Genomic DNA, 14,961 nt, shown 5'->3' with positions numbered 1-14,961 from the left:
TCCCACTGTCTACCAGTACTTCCTCATAAAAAGAAAGTAAATTAGTTTGACAACTTCGGTGTTTCTTGAATCCATGCTGACTATCACTTCTAGCAGAAACTCCTCTATGTGGTTCTTTATCAAACTCTCTAGGACCTTTCAAACTATGGACCTTAAACTAACCGGTCTGTAGCTACCGGGCAATGACTTTGCTCCCTTTTTGAAGATAGGGACCACACAGGGTAGAGACCACACAGGGTCTTACGCCAGTCCATTGGTACCATGCCTGTGATTAAAGAGTCTCTAAAAATTAGAAATAATGGCTTTGAAATAACCGAGCTCAACTCTTTGAGGGCAAGTGGATGTAATCCATCCGGTCCTGGTGCTTTGTCAACCTTAATTTTGCCCAACTGTTTCTCAACCATATCAATTTTTAGCCATTGTGAACCATTTACAACGGTGTGAACCATTTAAGGTGGTGAGTCATAACTCTAATAAAGTTGCAAAAAATTTAAATATTTTTTTTTAGGGTGACTGTATGAATATTGGTAACGTTGAAGATTCATATGCGATGGATGAAGATCAGTGTAAGGAGGTGGAAATCCCTCCAGAGATCAGCACAGGTGAGTAATGCATATTAAACCCAGAAAAGAGCCTCAGATTCTCCTTGTTCGGTCACTACAACAATCTCTTCTTCCCCCTCCTCTAGTAATTAGGGGGCAGTATGTGCCTAGTCAGGGGAGTCAGGGGCCATCAACCTCTATTTGACTGTCATTGTGTGTCACCAGCCAGGAGACTGATTAGTTTCGACCCACATATATTCTCTAGGGTCTCTCATCTCAGTAAAGGGGGCTTCATTCTCATCTTTATTCACAGACCTCAGAGATATCAGAGCTATTGAAGAGGAGGAAGGCTATGTGATGACAAAAGAGGAGGCAATTCCTATAGAAAACATTGTGGGTGAGTAATATGTACAATAAAATACAGGCTATTTTTTCGTGTACGGACTGAAGTTTCAATTTAGGTAAAATGTGCAAGCTCAAGGGACTATACAACATCCATAACTTTAGTACAATAATTCAACCATCCTTCCTCTTGGTGGGAATAAATGGTAATCCAGGTCCAGGTGTGCATTTTATTGGCTGGTGGGCAATCAGCTGAGAACTATACAAAACCAAAGATCCCAGTGTTCCTTTATAGAGGGCTGTGCATGGTTATTGCCCATCGTTGTTGCTACAAGAGAAGCTTATAAGCAATTGGTGGCTGTATTTAAAGAGAAGGCAAAAGCTGTTTAAATTTCTGTTTAGAACAGAATGGGAAGGGAGAGACATTTCTTTAACTCACTGCCTTTTGCATGCAAATTTGAGTTTGAACTGTTGAGCTATTTTTGAAACTTAATTTTTTGTTTTTTTATACAGCTTCTTAGCTAAATCTTGGATATGTGTAAAAAAAAACACAGTCAATCCTATGACACCGCTGATTTTCATTTAATTGCCTTTAAAAGTTTATATATGGGAAAAATGTATTATTTCATGATCAAATCTATTATTTTATCTATACCTCTATACAAATATGAAAACTTGGTTCTGTTTAATTTGAGAAATTCTGACCCAATAACCCTGTCAGTATTCCTGCTATTTTACCATTATACCACAAATCCACAAATCGGGTTTACCACAAATCGGGTTGTGACTAATGCAAGATTCTTTCAAAAAATTTGATGATCTCCAGACTTTCACTCTGTTAATCAGGTTTATGTAAGCACGCCAGCACTTCCTCCATCTTAAAGGCATTGACTCCTTGTGAAAGAAAATCCAGCTATACTTATCTAGTAGGTTTGTTTTGCCAATCCCAGAATAAATCCTAAGTATATGGAAAAATTACAAAGAAAAGTCTTTTTTTGTGGCAAAGTAACTTTTACTTGGTGAATTTTAAATACATCATACAAAACACACGTAATTAGGTAGTACACATATATACATAGCAGGATTGGTAATTCCCAGTAATGGTAGATGTGACCAACTGGGTTAGATAGAGTATCCCTAATATCGATAGATTGCAAGAAAGGTAAAGTCGTGTATCCGGCACATTTTGCCTGTCGGCTTCCTCAGGGGATTTATGGAGAGTCCTATTTACAAGCTGTACATGAAAATTATACAAATATATATAAGTTTCAATATCGTACAGGTATATTCACTGAAAAATAAACAGTAATAATACATTTTTTTATTTTATTTTTAATTGCAACTAAGGAAAACACAATAAAGAATGCAATGTAACAAAAACTTTTTTATGAGACATCAGTGCTGTGACGAACGCCCTCCCAGCCCTGCCCATAGACTTTTCAGCATGCTCAGCAACAGTGCATAAACAAATACAGAAAAATAAACACTAATCAAATAACAATAACGGAACTAAAGCATTAGCATAAAATAAAAGGGAAAACTGTGAAATAATACTTGAGTTGGTTTGCCTTGGTCTAGGTTACTGTACAAAGTTCAAGTTATTGGTCAGAGTCACTGGGCTCCCTGCAGTGCTCAATGTGTCAGTGCCGTTTTCCTAACAACAGGATGATATCAGTGAGAGCTCCCCCTGCTGGGTTTACATGGCATTTTCTATCCCAACCACAGAGGTGAGACTAAAAAAGCCATCCAGTGTCCACATGAATTATGATGCTTGTGGACACTTCCAAAATGCCTTTGTTCGAGCTAGTACTTCTGTTTAAGCCTTAAGGCAAGAAGTTCTGTTTTTGGAGAGATTTGGATCACGAACGAGATCATTCAGGTCTGCTTGTGTAAAGGGTTTGGTGATAAATCTTCATCTGCCAAGTAGTCAGAATCAGATGATTTGGGGTTGTAACTGGCTGCTACCCCAGCACATTCCTCATCACCTTCTACAGAAGCACGTCCATCATGTTGCAGTACCGGAACTGGCAATGAATCATCATGGGGAACAGGCCTATTTGCAGAATCGAGATATACATATTTGTGGTTAGTTTTACCTGAGAATCCACTTTTGTTGCCGCGGCAAAAATAGCAGTCGATTAGGTGGTCTTGCGGTTCTTCCGGGATTGCAAATGGCATTGCTGCTTTACGCCGATTTTGCCAGTCACGCAGTCAGTTGGGACAACTGGTACAGATGACATGGAGCTTGGGATGCATTCAAGTGGTTGTGTGAATGTTTCCTGGGCAGCCATAAGTCTCCTGCATACAAGGAAGGAGTTCAGAATCTGCTTGATTCATACCAGAAACTGGGTTGTCGCATGTCATTAAAAATACACTTGCACTCACATCTAGAATTCTTCCCGAAAAATCTTGGTATGGTGAGTGACGAACAAGGAGAATGTTTTCACCAGGACATTCAGTTAATGGAGCACCGCTACCAAGGTTTCTGGAATGAAAGTATGATGGCTGACTACTGCTTGATACTGTATCTCAACAATCCAGTTGCGATACAATATATGCATGTACAAGGTAACTATATATAGTAAAATTTGCTGCGGTTTCTGATGATTATCAAAACTAATTTTTTGTTGACCTGTGTTATTTTCAGCAGGGGCACATAGTTTTTGTCAAAAATTCTGTTATCTTTCTGGGAATCTGAATACCAAGATATTGCAGACTATGCGGTTCCCGGGTGAAGGGGAAAGATTGTTGAACTGATTGGACCTTTTGCCGGGTTAGTGAAACGTTTAAGGCTACAGGTTTACTATAGTTCACTTTGAAATTGGAAATTTTCTGGAACCCGTCTAACTTTTGGAGTAATCTTGGTATTGATATCTGGGGTTGTGTAAGAAAAAAATCAGATCATCAACATAAGCTGCTGTTTTTGTACTCTCTTCCTCCTACCGTAAATCCTCTAATATCGTTGTTTGCATTACCATTCTAATAAATGGCTTCAGTGTCAAAATAAATAGCAATGGTGATAGTGGATACCCTTGAAGAGTTCCATTACCAATTGTTATTGCATTTGAAAAAATGCCATTTATTCTGATTCTTGCCCTGGGTAAATGGTACAGTGAGCAGAACCATGGCAGCATACGTCCTTGGAAACCAATAAATTGTAAGATTTCAGACATGTAATCCCAGCCACCCTATCAAAAGCCTTTTCGGCATCGGTGGATAGGAACATACCATGCACATTCTTAGTTTGTGCCCAAGATAATAGATCTATAACCTTGGTGGTATTATCTTGTGCTTCCCTACGCGGGAGGAAACCAGCCTGATCCAAGCCTATCAGTTTGGATACAGAGGCAACAATCCTGTTACTCAGCATTTTGGCCAACAACTTAACATCAACATTTAAAAGAGAAACTGGCCTGTAGTTAGAGCAATATCGTGTGTCTTTAAATGGCTTAGGCAAAACAGTAATATGTGCTTCTATCCAGCTGTCAGAAATACGTGGGCTTTCTGCCAGTCTATTTATTGCCTGCAACAGGTGTGCAATCAATGTAGGAGCAAATGTTATGTAGTAAAAAGTGGTGAAGCCATCAGGCCCTGGGCTATTACCCGCTTTGAATTGAGTGAGTTGTGAGTTCGGATATGGCCATTTGCAGTTCCTCCTTGGTCAATGGCCTTTCGAAGCTTTCTGCTTCCTCCTCTGACAATGTGGGGAGCTTACTATGGGCAAAGTAGTCTTGCAGGACTTACTTCCTAGATGAATTTTGTGTGCTATCCTTAGTTTCGGTTGATGTTAGTAATAGTCATAATATGGGAGGCCGCTTGACATTCCTGCAGTGCTCTTGCCAAATATTTACAGCTCTTATTGCTCTACTCGTAAAAAAAAAAAAAAAAATCCTCCTAGCCTTTTTATCTATCAGAGCTTTGAAGTCTAGTCTAGCTTGTTGTAATTCTTGTTCTGTCTGTCGTAAAGCGGACAGACGCTTATCCTCCTCTCTGTTTTTCTGTAAGCCCATTCTAATTAGTTCTCCTCTGATGGAGCATTTATCTACCTCCCAAACTGTCATTGGATGCATATTAGGCAAGGCATTCGCTTGAAAATAAGAAGTAAAATATCCCTCAGTCTTTTTTTTTCAAAATGGGGTCAGTAAGTATCCTAGGTTTTAACCTCCAGTCTTTATGCCTGTTATGTAGACAAGACAATGTGAGTGTCATAGGTGCATGATCAGAATATGTTTTAATATAAACCAAATCAACTCAAAATTGATCCGTCTGTGAGAGAAAGACATAGTCTATCCTTGAATATTTCTGATGCACCTTCTAGAAAAACATATAATCACGTTCTGAAGGACAGAATGACCTCCATACATCTACCAATTGTAAAGACTGGAGTAATTGTTTCATTTTCTTAAGCACCTTATATAGGACTGAGGATTTACCATTGGAAGTATGCAGTCCTGGATTGAGCGGGATATTAAAATCCCCTCCCATAACCACAATGCCCTTGGCAAACTCATGTAAAGCTGTTACTACCATTCCAAGAAAGGCTAATTGGCCACAATTAGGATAATACACATTAACCAGAGTAAAGCTGCGTACACACGTGAAATTTTTATCGATCCTTTCCAAAGACAAAGGACTACACGATGCATGAACGGTGCTGTACATACAGCACCGTTCTGCTCTATGGAGAGGGGAGGGGGAGAGTGACGGAGCGGCACCCTGCTGCGCGCTCTCCCCCTTCCCTTGCATTAGGATCACTCTTCGTTCATGGTTTGTGGATCCGCCAGGACGGATCCACGGATGATGAACGACGCCGACTGTACACATGCCAGATTCTTGCCCGATATCTGGCCGATGCCGATTATCGGGTGAGAAAAATCTGACGTGTGTACGCAGCTTAATTTCTTTGCCTTCTATCTGTCCTAGGAGGAATATGTATCTGCCCTCAGAATCAATCTGAGTTTCAGTTACACAAAAACCAGAACTTTTACTTAACATGATCCACACACTTTTCATTTTTGATACTGAATCTGTGGCATGAAACGCTTGTGTAAAATATGCATTAGTCATCTTAGGATAATATGGTATTAATATGCTAGTACTCAGTCAGACATTTTCCTTTACTAAATGGCAGTAGTAATTAATAAATTTAAACAAATACGAATTGTAGCCTCAATATTCTCATCTCCACTAGGTGGGGGAGTAATTACTGCATTTCCAACCTTATATATTAACCAAGCATTTTTACATTTGCTTTTCCAAAAATAACAAGAAAATACTGTCATCAGGGCAGTCCTCTTTTCAAAAAATATCAAATGTTCCAAAATGAGCTATTAAAGGATAGCGGAACTAGTGAACCATAACTTGTGTCAGGGACTCTCCGATGAGGTTCCAGAATCAGCTCTTCTTCTCGTTATGTCCTTTTGTGTTGGTCCCAAAGTTCCCTCAGGCATCCTGCTGTGTTTTTTGTTGTGGGCTGCCCATTGGAGAAGATAGAGCAACCGTTTCTGCAGATTTGGCCCCATTTATCTGGAATTTTTGATACCACTCAGGGATTGTCATTTCCACAATTTGAAGCATCTCGGTGAGATGAGACTGTCCGCTCAATTCTAGCAATTGCTGTCCCATGATTTTTTCCCACTTGTGCCACCGCCTCTAATTTAGCTGATACAGTTGTAAAGTGACCTGTGATACTGTGATCGCTGTGTGGAGAGTTGCCTTGATATCAGCAGCCATGCTGGTTAAGTCATTCTGAAGTAAAAGGTCTCTGTGTCTCTCTCTCCCCTCTTGCTGCCTCTGAGAGGGCCAAAGAGTCTCTTGTAAACCCTTCCTCCTGTGATTCCGACGCCATCTTGGATCCTGTATCCCATGGCCCTTCCTGCCTTTTTGCCTTAAAATAAATTGGTAGCTTGCGGGATTGTGATACCAAGAGTGACCCCTGCTTTGTAGGGGTGTCCCCTGTGAGTTTTTACCCATCGCGTACTGTTTGGCTTGCTTTTGAGCTCTTTCCCCCGCCTGTGGAATTGGTGCCGCTCGATTATGCTGCCATCTCGCTTGCGCGCTTAGCCACCCCCCCCCCCCTCGATTGAGTTTTCGCAATATACACAATGCCCACTGTGAATGTGAGCGAAAATGACCTGTTATCTAAAACATTCTCTATTACTAATGGTACCAGACTGGGGTACTCACTTTCCCCCCTACTAAGTTTAGAACCCCTTCTGCAAAACGTCAGTGTCCTAATATAGACGGGATAACAGTAAATAAAACTGATCACAAAGTAGAGGCTTATGCAGATCTCATTTTCTAAATCTCAGACCCACTAATCACCCCACCCAACCTTTTACAGGAGATCAAAACATAACGGGACAATATGCAATTACAAAATAAACGTACAGAACGTACAGAACTCAGACAGAGGCGATGTCAAAACATTTCTCCTCTGCCATAGGGCATAATTTAGAATAACATTTCCCCTAAAATGGACAAGACATGCTTTCTCTTATTTATGTACATGTATTCCTGAAAAACTCTTCGTGGGTTGTAAAAATTATTGACTTACCTCTTTTTAATAGCTTACGGAAAGATTTACAAAGATGGAAGCAACTAACCCTTTCCTGGTTTAGCAGATGTAATGTTTTTTTGTATAGTCTACAATATCCACCCCATGATGATACAATGGGCTGGTATAACAATTATCTGATGGTCTGTGGGAGAGAGCTTGTCGTTTGGTACTAGATTATGGGAGAATGGATAAAAAAAAACGTACCCACTGGTACTGGACACCGGATAAAATCCTAGAAAACTTTCTAAACAATTATACTATCCTTGAAACTCCTCTAGAAGTGTATGAAACTGTTGAAAGTTCAAAGCACGAGCCATCATCTTTGTGACATCTTTGAGGACATTGTCAATTTTTTTTTTTTTGCTGCTTTTCCTGGCAGAAAGAGCTTCTTGATGTATAATACAATGAAACTCAATGACTTGATGTTATGTTTATTTAACAAGGAACTCTATGAAACCAGATGTTGCCCCACCATAGAAGGTACCCCATCACTAGTAATTGAAAACACTTTTTCTGGTCTTATGTCTTGTGACAAAAAAGCCTCCATCACAGCATTGTAGATATCTATCCCTTGTGTTCATTCAGGCAAAGACACCAGTTTCACCAGCTCTTCTCTCATGATGTCACCAACACCATAACACAAAATGACTGCTAGCCTTGCCTGATTATTTATATCTGTGCTTTCATCCAAGCACATGGAGTAACAGGCTGCCTTTTGTAAGTCATTGGTGATAACATCACTTGCCATGTGCTGGACTCCATCTTTACCAGTATTTCTGCTAAGTGGCATCTCAGAGATACATTTAATAATTTTATCCTTGTTTGGGAAATCATGAAAAAGGGAATAACTCCCAGACAACATGGCTGTTTTCATAATATTCCCATCAAAGAGAAGCTTACCATGTTTTGCACAGTGAAATTTGAAAACTGGCAGCTGTCAAATGATTTGTTCTAGAAAGATAGTTGCAAAAACTAAGATACTGGGATTGATATTTCCCTTCAAGAAACTATTTCCTTTCAGTTTCACCAAGTTTGACAACACTTTTGTGGTGTCAAAGTGCCGTCTGACACTTGATGTGTGACACACAACACACTCATTACACAGAATACATAACGCTTTCCCATTGCGTTCAGTCACTTCAAATGACTTTGTCCAGGCCTCTTGGAATGATCTTCCACTATCTGTTTTTCATTTTTTTGCTGTACTCATTTTTGGGTGTTCAAGAGTTGGAGTCTACAATAACACAAAATTAAAAAAAAATAAGCACCTAATACAGATCCATCCCTATACCAAAAATAACACTATTAGTTAACACTGTAGAAATGGATATTCACTGAATCTACGACAGTGATTCTCAGCTGGGTTTCCTTTTGAATTTGCTGACCACCGGCTCAAGGGAGCAATGTTCCACTGACCACTAGCTTTTAGCCTGCTCTGAAAAAGGCATCTAAGTGCATTTCCAACCCTTGATTCACCTCCATTGTACATGCATTGGCCCTACTTGGGGAATTTGAATAAATAGGATTAAGTCTCCCCCCTTTTCACATAAACAGGAGGCGTGCAGACCTCAATCATCCATACAAGCTCTTATTTTCCCGTTAGCAGGACAGCAGCCAATACAAAGTTCCCCCTGACAATCCCAGTACAATGAGTGCCATGTCTTTCCTGTCCAATCATAGCACACACACAGGCAATAGAGAGCTGAACCCTGCACACCGACCTATCCCAGCACACCAAGTATTACACGGGTCATGTGATGTCCGATAAATGCAACCTGCTGCTATGCAATGACATTGTAACCTGTCGTACTGCATGCACAGAACATATGTCAATAAGTATGGATGTCATTCATGTAACGTACAGCAATCACTCTCTATGACAGAACCAATCCATAACCCGACACCAGCAATCACCTCCAACTTGATAAGACTGATAACCTGATAAGAACATAAGAAGAGTCTTGTGGATCAGGCCAAGGGCCCAAATAGTCCAGCTCTGGTATCTCACCGTGGCTCACATTTATAATATAGATGTACCACAAACCCATTAGGGCTGGTAACCCGTGATTAGACTTTTTTTCTCTAGAAATTTGTCCAATACCCTCTTAAAGACATCTAGGCTAGATGCCATCACCACAATGCAGAATTACCACCTTCATTTATTTTAGTAACTAAGACATTGTCACTAGGACAGAAAATGATCATCATCTTCCTAGTAGGGCGCAGACAGCAAAAATATTAATAATCATAAATATTATTTATATCTCACATTACAGGAATGCAGGAAGTTTTACTAAACGCATGCCAATTGCATAAAAATGCAGCACATTGCACCCACCTTTTTTTTAAGCACTGTGCACAACAACACACAGTACAGGGTGCCCATTACATTATCAACAGGCACTTACCTTCTACCACAAGCTTTGTGTTCACCTGGTCCTGACTGGGTATAGCAGAGAATATAGCTATAGACTGGTACTCCTGTCCCTGGGCTGTGTAGCTCTGTTCAGTGAACTCCTCCATTCCTTTTATTAGTTTAGTTGCCCTTCTCTGCACTCTCTTCAATCCCACAATGTCCTTTTTGTGAACTGGTGCCCAAACCTGGACTGCATATTCCAGATGTGGTCTGACCAATGCTTTGTACAGGAGAGGATTATGTCTTCTTCTCTGCAGACTATTCCTCCTCTAATACAAGAAAGTATTTTGGTAGCTTTTGATATTGCAGCTTGGCATTGCATGCTGGTATTAAGTCTATGATCTGCCAGAACCCCTCGGATCCTTTTCCATTTCTGACTTCCCCAAATGTATTCCCCCTAGACAGTATGAAGCATGCATGTTGTTATCCCCAAAGTGCATAACTTTACATTTATCTATATGAAATGTCATTTGCCACTTGGCTGCCCAATCACACAGTACATCCAGGTCTGCTTGTAGATTATAGGCATCCTGTATGGACTTAATTCCATGACATAGTTTAGTGTCATCTGCAAACACAGAAATGATGTTAAAAGGTCCCAACACTGAACCCTGGGGTACGCCACTAATAACCTTAGACTATTCAGAGTATGAATCATTAATTACAATTCTCTGGATGCGATCTTTAAGCCAGTTCTCTATCCATTTACAGATTGACTTTTCTAAACCTATTGACCCTAACTTGCAATTTATTAAATATTGGACATGTTTTGGTGAATTTTGAACTATAAGCCTGCAATGTAAAATAAATTTCTATGCAAATCAATATAATGCTTTTTGCATGAAAATACAGACAGAATTAAAACACCAGGGGGGTTAAAGTGTCTCTAAAAATTAGAAATAATGACTTTGAAATATTTGAGGACACATGGATGTAATTCATCAGGTGCTTTGTCCACCTTAATTTTGCCCAACTCTCAGTCATATAAATTTTGAGCCACTGCGACTCATTTAAGAATATATTTTTCAGTGTGCTTGTGTAGAACAGACTTGAAACATTCCTGTTTCTGTTCTGTGTTCTTTGAGGACAATATTGTCTCCCAGTCCAAGTCACAGAGAGTGTTGCCCTTAATAATGGAAAATTTGCTCTCTTAAAATTAAATGTTTTTATCTTTCCTGTTTTTGCTTCCTGTTTATAGCCTAATGTAAGCTTATAGCTTACAATAAATGGGATCATATTATGGTCACTGCTACCCAGATTCTCTTTAAGTTGTAAGTTCTGGATTGTTAGAAAGAACTAGGTCCAGCAGAGTATCATTTCTAGGTGGGGCTTCTATAAACTGTACCATCAAATTATTTTGTATTAAATTCATAAATTGCCTCCCTTTTGCTGTTCCTGTAATGCCTACTCTGGTCAGTGTCAGGATAGTTTAAATCTCCCATGATTCAAACATTTCCAGTTTTTGTTGCTTTTTCTATCTGTGCTAGTAGTTGATTCTTTATTTCTTGCTTAGCCCTGGGGGGCCTATAGCCGACTCCAATCATTAATTGTGTGTTATGCATCCACTCATAATGCCTAAACCTCATTGCTTGCTCCATCAACAATTTATTCTTTAACATTCACTTTCAGATCATTTCTGACATATAGACAGACACCACCACCCTTTCATTTGACTATGTGACTTTGTCTTTACGAAAGAGAGTATAACCAGGAATATTGACAGCCCAGTCATTTTAAGAACAGGGCCAGGATTCAGCAACACCAACTAAGTCATAATGCTCTTCATTTATTAAGGCTTCCAACTCCCCTATGTTGTTTGCTTGCATCTTCATTAGGAGCTGAGGGTTGTTAATTTTCTATCAAAAGTGAATATAGGTCTCTAAAGATCCTAAAGTCCTGAGCTTTTTGCTTTGTGTGATCTTACATTGTATAACCTTTAATACTTTTATTTTTTTATTATTTATTTATTAGTTTTTTCAATATGCATATTTGCACTCTTTTACACTTTCCAAACAAATATGAACCAATACAAATTGAACAACACAATGAGATTTTGGCATATTATTATTGAGCATGTATTTATGCAATCATTATTTGCTATATTGACATTTTTTGACAACAGAGTATATTTATATATTTAATATACTTTATACTATGGGGTATTTGCTTATATATCTTTTTGCATTATTGATATACATTGTAAAAATTGATTACTAGTTATTCACTGGATATTTTACTGTATTTTTTACACTAAATATACTTGTACACTATTGAACCTTAAATATAGATGTAATCTTTTCATGTACGGCTTGTAAATAACTCTTTGCATAAATCCCCTATGGAAGCCGACAGCCAACGCGTCTGGATACGAGACGTTACCTTACTCGCAATTTATCGATATTAGGGATACTCTGTCTAGTTCAATAGGTCACTACTCCTATTATTAGGAATGGCCAATACTGCTTTGTATATATGTGTACTAAATGTGTATGGAATTACGTGTGCTTTGTATGATGTATTTAAAATTGACATAATATAAGTTCCTTTGCCACTTTTCTCTATTATTTTTCTATATACTCAAGGCATTGACTCCTTGCCATGTATTGTAACTTATCGTTTTCCCTCTCTCTTTTCCTCCAGATGGACTTCTATCAGCTGATTCCTTCATACCCGGGGAAAGCTTTCCCAATCACTCACTTCCCATCACTAATCATACAGATCAGAGAAAAAGAAAGTCATATTCTTGTTCAGAATGTGGGAAATGTTTCACCCAGAAGTCTACTCTTATTTCCCACGGACTAATTCACTTAGGCATAAAACCATATTCCTGTTCCCAGTGTGGAAAATGCTTTAACACAAAGTTCCATCTTCTCAGGCACCACAGAATTCACACAGGGGAGAAGCCATATTCATGTTCAGAATGTGGGAAATGTTTTGGTAGGAATTCAGTTCTTGTTAATCACTTGCGAATTCACACTGAGGAGAAGCCATATACATGTTTTGAATGTGGAAAAGGTTGCACTACGAATTCAGCTCTAGTAACTCATATGAGAACTCACACTGGAGCGAAGGCATATTCCTGTTCAGAATGCGGAAAAGGTTGCCCTACAAATTCAGCTCTAGTAAGTCATATGAGAACTCACACTGGAGAAAAGCCACATTCTTGTTCAGAATGTGGAAAATGTTTTAGTAATCGTTCAACTCTTTTTAACCACAGGAGAACTCACACAGGAGAAAAGCCGTATTCGTGTTTAAGTTGCGGCAAATGTTTTGCTCGGAGGTCTTGTCTTACGTTACACACCAGAACACACACAAGGTAGAAGCCCTATTTCCTTAATGTGGGAAATGCTTTAGTCAGCAGAGCCATCTTAAACTTCATATCATAATTCACATTGGGCAAAGCCACAGTATGTTCAGATTGCAGGAAATGTTTGAGTGCAATTTAAAGTTTTGTTGCTCATAATAGAACACACAAGGAGTAGAATCTGCATTCATGTTCAAAATTTTTACGCAGGAAACAGAAATCTTTTTTTTTCTTTGAAGATTTTACAGAAGCAATTATAAAAATAAACAGGAAAAATGGATTTTCCAAAAAGCTAATTTGAAGCATACTAAAAAACTTACTCTGGGTTCCTTGTATAATCATTAGCATGAGTCAATGGGGTTGATTTATCAAGCAAACGCACGTACGCTCCCCCCGAAAATACACCAATTAAGGTGTATGCACGATTCATAAGGATCTGTTCAGCTCTGTCAATGGTAATGGTTTTTTTGTAAGTGCTACATTTTGTATGTTACATTATACTAATTCAGAAAATTGCTTAATTTATAGTAAGATTGGTTGCAGTTGTTGTTTTACTACTTGTTTTGTCATTTTTTTCTACAAATATTTAGTACAAATGTATGCATGGTTTTCACTACAAAGTGCTACTTGACCCCCCTTGTTGCCTTGTCCCATTCTCAAAGTCAAATTGTCACATATTGTTATTTGAATGTATTATGTACATATCTCTTTTATGAATAAAATAGTTTTTATTTCTTTGATATTTGTATTATTCTAACATTTGCTGAAAAATGCACTCTAAGAAATAAATAGATGTTCTGTTGTTGCTCAACTTAATTTTGCTCAATAAATACTTGTGTGCATTATTTAGGGGTCTACACAATTGAAATAGTACTAGTGTATAAAACTTCTGGGGACAAATACACTTTGTGCCAAACATATTTTCTTGTTTTTACAGCCTTCCAGGGTGTTTATGCAGGTTTAAATGCCATTTTAGACCTGTGTAGGGGTTTCTCTTCACCATGGAAATGATTTTGTGATCATCCACATCATCCACTGTTGTCTTCCGTGGATGTCCAGGTCTTTTGGCGTTGCTGAGTTCACCAGTGCTTTGTTTCTTTCTCATGATGTACTAAACTGTAGATTTTGCCACTCCTAATATTGTAGCAATTTCTCAGATGGGTTTTTTCAGCTTAAGGATGGCTTGTTTCACCTGCATGGTGAGCTCCTTTGACCGCATGTTGTCTGTTCACAGCAAAATCTTCCACATACAAGCACCCCCCACCCCCTCAAATCAACTCCAGGCCTTTTACCTGCTTAATTGATAATGACATAACGAAGGAATTCCCCACACCAGCCCATGAAATAGCCTTTGAGTCAATTGTCCAATTACTTTTGAGCCCCTGAAATGAAGTGATTGTGTATAAAAAGGCTGTAGTTTCCCATATCTTTATGCAAAGTTTTTGTTCAACCCACTGAATTAAAGCTGAAAGTCTGCAGTTCAGTTGTTTCATTAAAAAGTAATTGTAATGTACAGAACCAAAATTAGAAAAATGCTGTCTCTGTCCAAATATTTATGGACCTAACTAGATTTTTACTAGCTAGGCTGCAGACATCACAGGAGGTCACAGAATCTATTGTGGGCTTGCAGCCCTGTGTTCCTCAGGATTTTTGCAAAGAATAGGATGAGGTTTTTGTTTAGAGGAAGGTAAGAAGCTAAGTGGGGGCTTCTATGATAGCTAGGGAAGATGGTGGAATCAGAAGCAGGAAGAATGAGTCTTCATGAATCAGGTCGATGCAATTGCTGGTCACACAGCAT

At 38.8% G+C, this 14,961-nt stretch overlaps 1 protein-coding gene across 1 annotated transcript in view; it reads left to right on the top strand.

The window, feature by feature from the left end:
• Positions 1-13,245, top strand: part of LOC140338898 (uncharacterized) — a 47,562-nt gene extending 34,317 nt beyond the window's left edge. Inside the window, 3 exon segments of the mRNA XM_072423216.1 lie at positions 509-602; positions 856-939; positions 12,500-13,245. Of these exon segments, the coding sequence (XP_072279317.1) occupies positions 509-602; positions 856-939; positions 12,500-13,245 (924 nt within the window).
• The last annotated feature ends 1,716 nt before the right edge of the window (positions 13,246-14,961 follow it).

The sequence above is a fragment of the Pyxicephalus adspersus genome, chromosome 10 (genome assembly GCF_032062135.1).
Source record: "Pyxicephalus adspersus chromosome 10, UCB_Pads_2.0, whole genome shotgun sequence".
NCBI classification, from domain to species: Eukaryota; Metazoa; Chordata; class Amphibia; order Anura; family Pyxicephalidae; genus Pyxicephalus; species Pyxicephalus adspersus.
This window is presented reverse-complemented; position numbering and strand designations above follow the sequence as displayed.